General features: G+C 47.4%; 1 protein-coding gene across 2 annotated transcripts in view; it reads left to right on the forward strand.

The window, feature by feature from the left end:
- Positions 1–13,389, forward strand: part of HEG1 (heart development protein with EGF like domains 1) — an 85,601-nt gene that overhangs the window by 51,063 nt on the left and 21,149 nt on the right. For both annotated transcript variants that reach the window (XM_070582610.1, XM_070582609.1), the window contains 4 exons: positions 1,730–1,833; positions 4,548–4,606; positions 4,850–5,010; positions 9,003–9,137. In XM_070582610.1, the coding sequence (XP_070438711.1) occupies positions 1,730–1,833; positions 4,548–4,606; positions 4,850–5,010; positions 9,003–9,137 (459 nt within the window). The remainder of the gene's footprint in view (positions 1–1,729; positions 1,834–4,547; positions 4,607–4,849; positions 5,011–9,002; positions 9,138–13,389) is intronic.

A 13,389-nucleotide genomic window follows, 5' to 3' on the forward strand; every position in this document is an offset into this window, starting at 1 on the left:
TATGTAAATCAGCAGTTACATTTGAAGTGAAAAATTGCCTTAAAGCCAGATGATGTAAGTACAGGCATGAAGATGTAACTGTGCCTGGGGAGACTGCTGGGGCCCAGAGGACACTGTGTGATGCTGTCTTCATAGTCACACTGAAAGCAGAGGCCACATTTACTGTCATGATTCAGAAGAGATCCGTATACTTAACATTTACCATATGTATATTTCTATACAGAGAGTCTGGGTGTCAACCTAGACTTGTGAGATGAAGATGAAGGAGTGGGGTGAAGGTTCTAGAAGCCTGTGTGTGGAGTGTCCCACAGGCACCACGGATCAGGAGGAGAGTGCTTCTATTGTGTTAACAATCATCTTTCCCTTTCAAGTCATTTAGCTTCATTGTTCATAAACATCAGAGGAACATGCAAATTAGCACAAACTGAAATGCTTTCATTTGGCCAAGAATGTTTTCAAAGAGCTCCCTGCTGCTCAGAAAGAGTCCTAAGCAGCTGGCTTCACTGAACTGTAGAACAAGCAAAAAGATGTTAAATAAGGATTAAGGGCTTTAGACAGTAAGTATAAGATGTTAAATGTTTTCCCTGGCTCATCTGTGGGCCTTTTTCTTAATTCAGCAGGCAAGCTTTCCGTGAAAGAGCAGCTTCATGGATTTCTGTGTTTTGGGTTATTTTTTTTTTTTTCCTGTCTAGAGGGAAAGATAAGAATTTAATATAAAGGAAGATAAGAGCCAGATATGAAGCAGGCCGTACTAATTTTTGGTTGCCTGCCCATTTGTAAGTTCCATTCCCCTCAGGACCAGTCAGCACAAATTGATGTTAACTAGAATTTGATTTTATGTGTGAAATGGGACTGCTTTCTTTCATGTCTGGACCCAACGAGATCTTAAATATGGGTGGTTTTCATTATGTGGCTTATACTCATTGGAGTCTAGCAGCCCCCTGGAGCGGGGTCCCACTACGCATGTTTGGCAGCTTTCTCTGTAGCCCCATGGTTGTCCTAAGAATATCAGATTCCTCAAGGGGCTGCGGGTGTTTGGAGGGAAGGAGAACTTGGAAGATGGGCACACATGACCTTATATGTTAATTTTGGCCCTTGGGAGCTGGATAATCTTGGGAAGTTACCTGACTTCTGGAAGCCTCTTTTGTCAATGATAAAATGGGCATTTCCTCTGAGCAAGAGAACGAGGGGTAGGTGGGGGTGACTCTGATGAGAAGAGGAAAACTAAGCATGCCCTCGAAACTGAGCACTTAGCTTGATACAAGAGCTAGAGACCAAGAGCTTTCCTCTAAAGCTTTATAGGGACCAACGAGCATTTTTTGGCTCCACATCTCCCTCCTCTCCTCGTAGGATTATGTTCTTTAGGCCAGCTCTTTTTTCTTCTTTGTCACAGCTTTAGTGAGCATCTATTATGTGGGAGGCTTTTAGAGAGATGTCAAGAAGGCTCCTTCTCTCAGCAGTCCTCGTACATACACAAAAGGCTCCTGGGAACCTCTCGTCCAGAGATTTACTCTGTCTGAGGCTTCAGCTCAACTCAGCAGGTGCTCACTTTACTAGAGAGGAGCCCAGAAGAGGGAGAGGTGGTCTCCACCCTCAAGGAGAAAGAAACACATTGAGATTGTCCTGTAAGGTGGAATGAAGCTGGATGCCCCAGAGATTTACAAACATAGCCTGGCCTTGCGTAGGTTGACCTGTTGTGTGGTCTAACGGGTTATGTTCTCATTTTCAGTTAGAACCTTCGTGACAGATTTTAAATTAAAGAAAACATTTCTTAATACCACAGTGGAAAAGTATTCAGACCTACGTGAAGCTGAAAAGGAGATCACCAGAACAGTAAGTTTCCTGAAAAGCATCTTCCTTCTAGTCCTTTGTTTTTCTAGAACAGATTTTATTCAGAATTGGAAGCTTCTTGGGGATCAGCTGTGTCTCCTGGGCTGTTCCTTTCTTTGATATTTGGAATGTAAACTTCATGATGTAGTAAAACGCCTCTTGGAAACAGAAGGAAGGTGTTGAGAACTAGCGGTGCCCAATGGAAGCGTTTCTTTGAATGTGTCTTCACGTGCCTCCTTCGTCAGTGCCTTGGCGTTTCTTTTCCATGTGCTGACTCATAGTCAAGACATTGGGATGACACGTACCAACAAGAGCTGTTGGTGACGAGGAAAGACCCACAAAACCCTACTGTCCCATCTGCTGTTGATATGCTGTGTCACTTTCTCCCTGTGATTCAGAACTTGGGCAGAATGATGCCCTTTTTTCTCAAGAGAATGCCAAAGCCGTAACAGTCCGTCCCGTCACCCAGGGTTGAGAATCCACTGCATAGGTTATCGAGGGGCCTTGGATTCTTCCTTCCCTTTTTGCTTACTTTTTGTCAGGAAAAAAAAAAAAAGAAAGAAAAAGAAAAATGGAGAGGAAGGAAGAAGAGATGATAATGAAGCTCAGATAGTAAATTTTGCATCCCAGTTCCTACCTGCGTCTAAGATTTGGTGTTCAGAAAATTGAAATTTGCCATTAAAATAAATTTTAGAGATTAACTGATTTCTGACTTCAATTTTACTTGTTGTTTATGGGTAAGAGTTAGTGTACTAGCCCAAGCCTATAGGATTTTATAGGACTATGGATTTTATTTGTGTAAAATTTAGATTCCCCTTCCTTTTCTCTATCTACTAAGCATCTAATCTGTGATAGGCACTTTACCAGATGCCTCACTCCTGTTAGAGGTATTGCCAACACCTTTACAGAGGAAAAACTGGGAGGCTCTGGAAGTTAATGACATTGCCTGAGTGCACACAGAGTAGGTGCAAATTTAGGGAACAGTCCACTAAGCCCATGCTCACTTCTGACACCAACTGCAAATTTGGGGATCCCCAAGACCACCGTCAGTTTTGATAATTCACTAGGAGGGCTCACAGATACCACTGAAAGCTGTTATACTCATGGTTGTCATTTATTACACTAAAAAGATCCAGGTTGCAATCAGCCAAGAGAAGAGATGCATGGGGCAGAGTCCAGGAGATTTCCAAATTCTGTGCTTCCAACTGTCCTCTCCCCATGGAGTCATGGGCAGTGTTAACTCCTCTTGGCAACGATGCGTACAGTATTCATGGAGTATTGCTAACCAGGGAAGCTCACCCGAGCCTTGGTGTCTAGAGCCAACATGCAGGCAAAGTCAACTGCCCACATGGCTGAGCTTAGTCCCCGGCCCCTCTGGAGGTCAAGCTGATATCTTGTAACCCAAATTCCCTGGCCATAAATCACTTTGTTAGACTACCTGGAGTGGCCCAGCGCCTCCAGGTAAACAAAGACAGGACATTCCAAAGGCTTAGAGTTTACCTCCCAGGAGCTGAGGGCCAGGCCTCTCTTTGGGCAAGGTTAAGTTCTTTATTGTACAGCAGGGGTTTACATTTCCTAACCCTATACCTGGTATCCTTGTCACTCCATCACAGCTGCCTGGTGGTTGTGCTGTAGGTCAACATTTCCTTCCAAAATAGTATAGGGGCTTAGAACCCATGCAGAGGTGCACTCCTTCCCATTATGCAGTGCTCAGTGACTTTTCTGACTTGTCACTTTTTACCCAGTATCGGCATATAATTTATTAGTGATGTGGCATCCCCACCCCCAAGAAATAATGACGATTGAGGCAGTGACTGGAGAAACCACTCAAGTGGCCTTTCCCAACACGCCATCCTGTTCTTAAATGTACCATTTCTGTTTTTACCTGGGGAAAAAGTTTAAGTAAAATAATAATAAATCATGGCCTATCAGAATGTAAAGGAATGTCATACAAAGCCAAAAGGGTTTGATAGCATCCCGTGTCTGAATCCATCTTGTGAAGGGTGAGATGTGTCTGACACACTGGCTTTGAAGACAGGTGAGTCTGCATTGATCAAGGTATCAAGACCCTCTGCTGCTTGAAAGGAATCCCCAGCCCCTACCGTGGGGGGAGTGAGGAACGGTCCTTCAGGCCCTAGAGGGGTTTTCTGCTCTTTTCGAGGGCACAAGGCAAACACAGGGAGAGTCGCTCTTAATTTGCTCTCAACAAAAGGGCACTTGACCCATATAATGTAATTTCCCATGGAGAGCCTTTGTCGGGAGGACCTATCTTTGAGTTAGGTCAACTCATTGTAGATGATGAGAGGTCTGTGTAGGGCCTGCCAGATCCAGGGTAGCCGACAGGAACCTAGCCTTTTCAGTGAGGCCATTCGCTATGCGAAGTCCAAATAAACAGTTGCCTCTGACTTTTTTGAAACCGTGGGTCTTTGAAGATGTTTTTGCATCCAAGGGTGCTGTTCTGAACATCATTTCCTGCCAAGATTTTCGCCACTGATTTACTGTGTGCCTCTCTCCCTTTGTACTCATGGAACAACAGAGTAAGAGCAGAAAGGCATTTAAGAAGGGAACAAAAAAAGGACACCACTCCCATGCAAAGCTGCCTGCTGGTAACTTGATGGCTGGAAAATGCCTATTTTATCCTTAAAAAATGAAATTGGTTCTAGGTCCAAGGCTTTTGTTTAACTCCCAGTTAACGACAAACCTGTTCTTCCTTTCAGTTAAATCTGTGTTTCTCCACATTACCTGGTTATACCCGATCCACAGTTCACGCTTCTAGGTAAGTGACGGAATCACGTTTGTTTGTGAACCAGTCTTTAGAAGGGGGAGGACATTCCAGCACGACTGATAGCAGCAAAACTGGGCCCTGTTCTGATGGAACCCTGGGGTGATCCAGGCCAAGGTCACTGGACCTTCACGCTCTCCCATGCCCTCACTGGACAATGGAGACACTCGTTTCCCAAAGACTCTGGGGCCTACCGGTCATTTTAGGACAATTACAATGTACACACTTTGCCCATAGGGAGTCCAGCGCGGTGGCCATGTCACTACAAACCACCTTCTCCCTGGCCTCCAACGTGACGCTGTTCGACCTGGCTGACAGGATGCAGAAGTGTGTCAACTCCTGCAGGTCCTCCGCGGAGGTCTGTCAGCTCTTGGGATCTCAGAAGAGGCTCTTTAGAGGTAAGACAGAGGCCCTCTAGGAGGACTGCCCCCCCCCATACAGTTAGGCACAGACCTGGGGTAGAAATGTAAGGCATTCGGGGCTCAGGCCCAAGAACTCATCACAGGCAAGCCTATTTCTGAAAGGGATGTTAAGCAAAAGGCCTTCATGTGTATTCATGCGTTGTGCACATGTGTGTGCACACACACACACACAGTCCTGTGCACACAGCCTTGAAGTCACCTGGTCCTTGGCATGCTCCCTCTTCTGTGTCTGCTCTGCAGCACTGGTACAGGAAGGGGTATGGGAGCTGACGTAAAGAAGCAGAAGTCACTCTTCTTTCCCTTGAAAACTTGCTTCTCTCTCTGGGGAGACAGAAATTCACACACAGAATGTCCATGCTTGTCAATGACCCCAGACCTTCCTTGTGATATACCGTTAAGTAAAAATAAGCATGTGCGGTGTGACCCGTCTTTTTGTTTGTTTGCAAATTATAAATGCACAGAAACAAGACTGGATGAATGGGGCCCAGACTGCTCACCGTGCTGTTCATGATCATTTCCCTTTTCTTGTCCTTGCTTTATCTGTGCTGTCAAAAGCTTCTACAGTGCATCTAGTGTGAAGCAGTTGAAGAAAGAGATTAGAGACAACAAGTTGGGAAGGCAAATTTGGGTCTTGGAGGGGAGGTTTCGCTCCTGGGATGGGAAAACTGCTGGAGTCAAAAGTGCTTCCTTGCCAAGGAGGCTTTTCCCTGCTGCCGTCTCATCAGTGATCAGAAGGGGCTCCGGGTAGCTCCTTTTACTGCACAGCTAGGACTGGTGAAGGCTGTCAGGCTGTGTGAGCCTCCCCATCTGGCGTCCAGATGCTGCACAAGAGATGTCGGTAGCAGGCTTGGTGCTCTATCTGCTGGTAGATGCAGGACATTGCGGTATCTCAGTGCTTTGTGAATGCTGGTCCCCAGAGCTCTCCTCATGGGCCAGACATCACAGAGCCTGGGAGCCCGGAGTTAACCTTTCACTCTGGGATAAATGCGGCAGCTTTGGCCCATTTCAGGGTTTTTTAAAAAGAAAAAAAAAAGGTGCTAAACTTTCTGGAGTTGAGATTGCTGTCATTCAGCATCGTTGGAGAATTAGCTAAAGAGTTCATGGCCTGGTATATGGTGCTCTAGACTGGGAAGCCAGAGCTCCTTGGTTTTACTTTGTTTCTCTTGCCAGCAATTCAAGGGTCCCAATTTTTCCACCCCAGCAAGTAGGAAGGGGGCCTTTCAATTCACTAAACACTTACGGAGTACATCCTGTGTGGGCAGCATCATGCCAGGCTGCTTTTTTGTCCCCAGTACATGCATTTCATGCCTTGCAAATCCAGTGCCCAGACATCTGGATTTAGAAGAGCCTGCCCGTAGCTCAGAGCCCTGTGCACACTCTGAGCCGCGTCCTTCCCGCTGCTCAGATGCGGCTTTTGGGAAAGCTCCCATCTTCCTTGCTGAGGTCTCATTCTTTTTTTTTTAAGGCTTCATTTTTTTTTTTATAGCAGTGTTAGGTTCACAGTAAAATTGAGAGGAAGGTGCAGAGATTTCCCATGTACCCCTGTCCCCGCACCTGCTGGTCCCCATTCTTGACCTCTCCTTTCAGAGCACGTGAGAGCAAAGCTGCCCGTGCATCGTGGTGAAAACAGGCTCACTGCTCTGCTTTTCCTCCCAGGCTTCTCCAGATTTTGCCAACACACGCAGCTCTGTCTCTCGCTCATGTTTCTGAACGCTAGAGAGGTGGGCCTGCCGGGCAGTAGCTGTCAGCTTCTGACACCTGGGTGTTTCCAACATGTGGGCAGCGCTGGGCGCTGACATTGGAAAGGCGGGTTTTCCCCTTCGATTCACAAAGTATCCACTTCCTCGCCTTGCGGAGAACTGCAGCTCGAGTGTCTCTAGAGGTTTAGAGTCTTTGGAAATCCCCCAGGGAGTGTCTCGGCCTTAGATTGACATAAATTCTCATTGTCTGTTCGGCGGATGTTATGCCCAGGAAAGACCATGGGAATTATGGATGTAGAAAACTCACATCGCCAGGCTTAAAATGAAAATGGGATTATACGTGGTTCCATTTGATGGATTTATGACAGAATGTTCTTTGAGAATTTTTAGGACTGATCCCTGTGTTGGAGAGGCAGGGCCAGCTTTTCTTGCTTCTGCGTGAACCTGCTTCTGTGCAGGGAAGGGTGGCTTCAGCAGGGCAACGCTGGATTAATGGGCAGGATGGGGGGAAAACACGACATTGGCCTTCCAGAAAATATCTAATCAGCCCAGGCAACTCAGGCTGGCTGCTGGACAAGGCTAGTGCTGGCCTGGGCAGCCTTCTGCCCTGGAGTGATTTCTTTACATGAAGGCTTGAGGACTGGCGAAGCCTTCAGAAAGTTCAGACAAGGGATTGTGGAAGTTTAGAACCTCTCTGGTGCCAGCTCTGCACTGTTTGCCTGGTGAGATTTTCCATTTTTTATTTTTCTCCCTTAAATACAAACTTTTCACAATAAACAAAGGAAATTCTATCACACACACAAACAGACGTCTGATTTAACACGCCAGCCTCCACTGATAAAGACAGGAAATTCAGCGTTGAGAACTAAAGCTGTGTCCTAAACTTACCTCCCTGGGACCAGGCCGTCCACTGGGTCTCAGTTCTCAGGGCTCAGAAAAGGAGACAGATGTTGGGACCCCTGTGTTGGTGTCTGCACAGGTCACCGGAACCTGCCTGGGCGGGGCGGTCTTGCCATGTTCAGAGCTGGTACCTGGTTTCTGGAACCAGGAAGATTCCAGAATCTTCTGGAAGATTGATGTCTTCCTTAAGGTGGGCAAGGAGATCATGCCTCACTACACAATATTTACGCACTGCCCTTATGCGTCTTTCCCTATCTGAACTCGCTCGTGCCTACCAACAACAGTGTGTATCTGGCTTGCCTTGCCTGTAGGTGGCTGTGAGAAAGTTACCGTTCACTATCCAGTTGGTTTCATTTTTTTTTCCTACTGCCTGTGTACCCCATTTACATGTGTCTTTTTTGTCGGGCCTGTCTTAGATGGTAAAATGCACCCTCATTGTGTCCACTGTATACAACCTCAGAGGGGGTCCACTGTATACAACCTCAGAGGGGACCACATCTCCAACAATGAATGCTTTTTCATAATAAAGGAGATGGTTCTTTGTCATTCGTGAAATGAACATGGCCCACGTGTCCAGGGCTGGGCAAAGCCAGGTGGATGTACAGGTAAGAAGCAAGGCCCTGAAGTAAAGGAGGTAACTGGGCTGAAAGATGCCTTCCTCCTCTGCCTGCCTGTCTCCCTTGGTAGTGGCCTGGGGACTGACTGATGGTCCCACCGCCCCTTCAGCACGTGCGTATCAAGCATTGCGTGTGGCCCAGTCTCTGTGCACCGCGCTGGAGACGCAGAGATGAATCAGGCCTGTCAGCACAGTGGGGAGACGGGTGACATAAATACACGGCAGTCCCAGGGAAGCCGGTTATCTTCCACACCTCTCCTTCAAATAAGCCTGTTAGGCAGCAAGCCGCCCTGCCCCAAGAGTGTGCCGTGACCCTGTAGGCTGCACAGACCCAGAGCTGAGAAGCACTTCAGCTTGAGTCTCTCTGCTTCCTGAGAAGACGGGGCGTCACGCTTTGTGGGTTTGTGCAGACTCTCCCACTGCGGTGCCTTCTCATGAAGGTGCAGGAGACGCCACAAGCGTCCGGCGTCGTCTTTGCATGGACGCTGGAGTTGGGCTCAGCACTCTTTCTTCTCAGTCCGGTTTCTGCATCCCCGTGGCACACCGTGTGAACTTCCGGTCAGTTGCCCTGGGCTGACCCGGGCAGGAGTGGCAGAAGGCAGTGCTGCATGCACCTCTGAAAGGAGCATTGCCCCAGGCAGACCTTTTTGAAAACCGCTCTCAGAGCCTCTTGAAATAGAAAGTCCATACATCTTAAGGTTTGAAGCGGAGGACGTTTTGTTTTGTTTCACTGTCTTGTTTTTCCACTTCAGCGGGCAGCTTGTGCAAGCGGAAGACTCCGGAATGTGACAAAGAGACCTCCATCTGCACTGATTTGGACGGCGTGGCGCTGTGTCAGTGCAAGTCGGGGTACTTTCAGTTCAACAAGATGGATCACTCCTGCCGAGGTACTGGCAGGGTCCCCAGGGTTTCTGTGGTCCGTGCTAGACCAGGGAAGATGCTTTCCTCTGCCCAGGCTCTCTCTCTGCTCTGGGTGTGACTGTTCTAAACTGGGGGCAACTGGTTCTTGTTATTTTGCTCACAGCCGGATTGAATACGTTATCTCCTTGGAATAATAGCGTTATCTCTGACTGGTACATGCGGGTCTGGCCAATCAGATGCAAAGGAAAAGAAAAGAGAATGGAATGCCTGTGGCAGCAACGCCTTTTCTTTCTTTTCCACTTAAAGGAAGTTAGAAAAATCACTGTTTTAATTCCCAAAGCTTTATTCTATTGTCTGCTAATCTTTTAAAATGGAAATACAAGCATGGAGTCAGGCCCATACCTTTCAGTGGTGGTAGACAGGGTGCCAAGGAGGCTCAGGAGACCCGAGTCAGAGCCCAACTCTGCCCCACCTGTCATCTTGTGCAAGCTTTGTGGGACCTCAGTTTCCTCTTCTCTGAAATGGGTACAGTGATACTTTAGTGGATATTCTGAGAATTAAAGAAGACAGTGTACATGGAGGTACTTTGTAAACTATCAGTATTTGCTCTTGTATTTTACCCAGGCTGTTGTTGAATTCATGAGTTCCAGTTTTAAAGGTTTCTTGAAGGATTTAAGGGCAGAAACCTAATTCTACTAACCTTTTAGGTGAGGCTTAAATTCAGTAACTCTGAAATAAAGGCTGCTCAGTGGAGTGGAGTGCAAGAATGCTGCTTTAAAATAACATTAATTCAAGTCCAGAGCACTGTGTGCCCTGACTTATAAAAGGCTGCCAGGATTTGCGATCACCAGAAAAACTGGCAGCATAAAGGCTGTAATGTAGCTCTAAGCGTTGCTTCACGTCAGAACGTGTGCAGCACAGTTTTCCTGCTCAGTCAACGCCTGCTGGTAACAGATGTACTGGAATCTGAGTAAAGATCGCATACCGGGGCAAGGTGACATGCCACTCATTCTGTCAGGACTTCCCGAGAGAGGATAAAAATACATTTCAGGGCAATGCGCTCCTCCTGAGCTTCAGACCCTCTGACTTAGGTGTGTGCACAGAGGGCTTTGAAGTGTGCACCCTCAGCCCTGCGCGCAGGCCCTGTGAGGGGTTTGGAGGAGGAGGGGCAACTCTGTGTTGGGCAGCGGTCCTGATGCATGACAGCTTCATGGCGTTTCTCACTTCCATGTCAGGCTGCCACTTTGATGCAAAAGGCGATGCTTCCTAATTCCATCTTATCTGGTTGAATACAGAGTGTTCCTTGCCCTTCTTAGAAACTGGGGCATTGAGCCCTGCTTCGTGTGGGAAATTGACCTCTGCTAAAATCCATGTGGGCTGGGGTGCCGTGCAGCCGGGGGGAAGAAAGGCAAAATGGGCAGAAGTGCGGGCACGTAGGAGCGGTGGCCCCTGCATGCTGTGCCTCGGGGGTTTCTCTCGGCCTTGGGAATGGCCTGCCACCTTTGCTTTTGGTTTGCCCGAGCCGCTTGCCTCCATTCCAAGTCAGCGATTTCATAATTGCGTCACTTACAGACTAGCATTAGCAAGAGCAGACCTGCCAAAAATTTTCCAAATGCAATGACACAGACACCAACAACCTTATGTTTATCAGGTAACGAACCAAGAAGCAGCATAAGGAAACCTTGGTTAGCTTTTGGGCTTGTTGCCGAGGCCCTGAAAAGCCTCCTTTCTGCACTCTCTTTGTGGATTAGATTTTCATCGGTGACCATCAGGCTTCTGATGAATGGATTTGGGAGCTCCTTGGGCCACAGCCTTATTGGCTGGGTTCTGATGGGTTAGCAGTGACATCTTCTGGCCATTGTGCTGGGGCACAGGAGCATTTAAAACAAGTCCCCTTTGGGACACCTCAAATCCAGAATCAGTCCTCTGTATAAATGGAGGATAGAGGTGTGTGGGTGTGTGTTTTCTAAACCTTTGCAATTCTATATTGTTCTCTGTTGTACACACACACACACGTACCCTTCTGAGTGTCTCACATGAAATGTCTTTACAGTGTCTTTACCAGACTTTCAAAGCATCGTATAAAATTCAAGAAGGTGTCCTTCTCATAGGTGTGTTAGCTTCCTTCCATCATGCAGGCATCATGATGAACTCCAACTGTCGTTGGCAGGTCTCTTTCACTAGACCACAGACGTCTTGAGAGCAGTACCTGTGTCTAGAATATGCTTAGCACATTGTGGGGTTCGACAGATGTCTGTTGAATGAACAAATGGATAATAGGGCAACAAATATGATAGGACATGATTGGCAGGTCTTGATTAATTTCCCACAAGGGAATGAAAGAGTCTTTAAGATTCCACCACTTATTTTATTAAAAAGGCCAGAAGACTTGAATTTGTGTTCCGTGTCTGTAGGAGAAGCCCAGTTTGGGCGTATATGCTAGCTGTTGTCACACTGATTTCATCTTCAGTGCTCCCTGGGTGAGAGCCACTGTAGGGTGTGGCAATGAGGAGCTAGATCCTAAGGTGCCCTGGAGTGCCTTGTAATAAGGTTTCCTCTAAGAGCCCCTAGAACAGCACCAGGCTCACACTAGCACTCAATCTTTGATGAACAATGGAACGAGCCCATTTGAAATACAGAAATATCAGTACGCCAGGAGTTAGGCCACTTCCGAAGCTAAGTGAAAACAGCCCAACCCATCAGCTCACAGGCAGGATGACAGATGGACCTCACATCTGGCGAGATGACAGCCACAGGGTGGAAAGCCCCCACCCAGCAGATGAGGGTTGGGTGGGGAGATTTGATGTAAAAACATTTCCAGGAAGAAGTGTTCAGGATAGAACACACTGGTGCGACATCAGCCGGCCTCAGTGCCGAGATGCGTGGGGATGAGTCACTGGGGGTGCCAGCAGTCCCTGGGTAGCTGCCCTGCAGACAGAGCTGTGGGTCATCCGGGGGTGGCATCTCCCGCTCCCGCCACCTGGCCAGCCGTAGCATGAGGGCTGCCAGGGCACGGTGTGTCCCACGCCCGGGGAGGCAAGAATGCTCAGCTTGTTCCTTAGAGAAGGCCCTGTGTGGGTAAGGCCAGCAGAGCACTCAAAGGGCTCAACGATTTCAGAGAGGGGCCTGGTTCCTCCTTTCCTAAATGGGATATGATTATGCTCCACCTCATTGCAAAAAAGACTTGAAGCACCCAATGAAAATTCCTGTAACAGAAATGAGATTTAATTTAAAAGGTAAATCAGGTTGAAGGAGAAATAAAATGACTACTTTGTTTAGGCTGGAAGGAAAGTGAAAATACAGAGAGATGTACCATAAGGACCTGCGTGTTTGCTAAAGATAAGCCACTCGTTCAAGTTCTGAGCTTCCTGGACACTGAGGCAAGAGAGAAACATGATTTTGAAAATAGGTAGGGATCATAAATAAAGTAGAGTAGTTTAGAAACATCCCCATCTCTCTAGGCCCTGGGGCCTGAGAGAAGTTTCTCTGGGCCGTCCTCATCAAAAGGTTACAGAGTCGTAGTGGAGCAGTGTGGTCCATGACATCCGGCAATAAATACCATAGGGACTTGCCCACAACTGCTAATAGTAGCCCTTAGTATAAGAGAGTGTAGCTCAGGAAAAGTGATTCCGTGGACCGAAACAGTGCAGCCCAGGTTCACAGCTCTAAGGATCTGCTGTGAGAGAATTAGGGATTATTTAGAACAACGTTTTCCAAACCGTTCTACAAAACTCTAATGATACGTCAGTGGTCTATGACAAAATAGATGCTAGACACATTTAGCTGTCTAACATTAAAAAACAGAAGGAAGAAGGACAGTAAGCACATCTAGTAGTTAATGTTATTCTGCGTTAATGTGTAACAGAGGATGCAGGAAGTCTGAAGGCTCTGCCCACCCAGCCTGCAGGGCGCACACCCTGCTGAGCCATGCGTGCTGCTGGTGTTCACATCTTGCCGTTAGGGTGTGTGCTGTCTGTTCAGGGCTTGCTGCTCTGTGCTGTGTAGCTTTTCTTACCTGTGATCTTTTATGCAGCGCATATCGTACATTAATCATGAATCAGATTTTTATCATTCCTTGCAGCAGTGACTTTGTCTATGAGGCCATTTTTTATTGTCTGCTTTCATCCGAGCATGCATTATGCTTATGGTGTTCTCCCAGCTTATTGTAGTGTTGAAAGTGTTCCCTGATCAAATAAATTCAGGAACTGCTGATCCAGGGGAATGGCGGGGCCATAGCCCTTCACGGAAGCAGCGGCCCATGAGCAGCACCATCAGAGT

Source organism: Equus przewalskii, chromosome 18 (assembly GCF_037783145.1).
Source record: "Equus przewalskii isolate Varuska chromosome 18, EquPr2, whole genome shotgun sequence".
In the NCBI taxonomy this organism is placed as follows: Eukaryota; Metazoa; Chordata; class Mammalia; order Perissodactyla; family Equidae; genus Equus; species Equus przewalskii.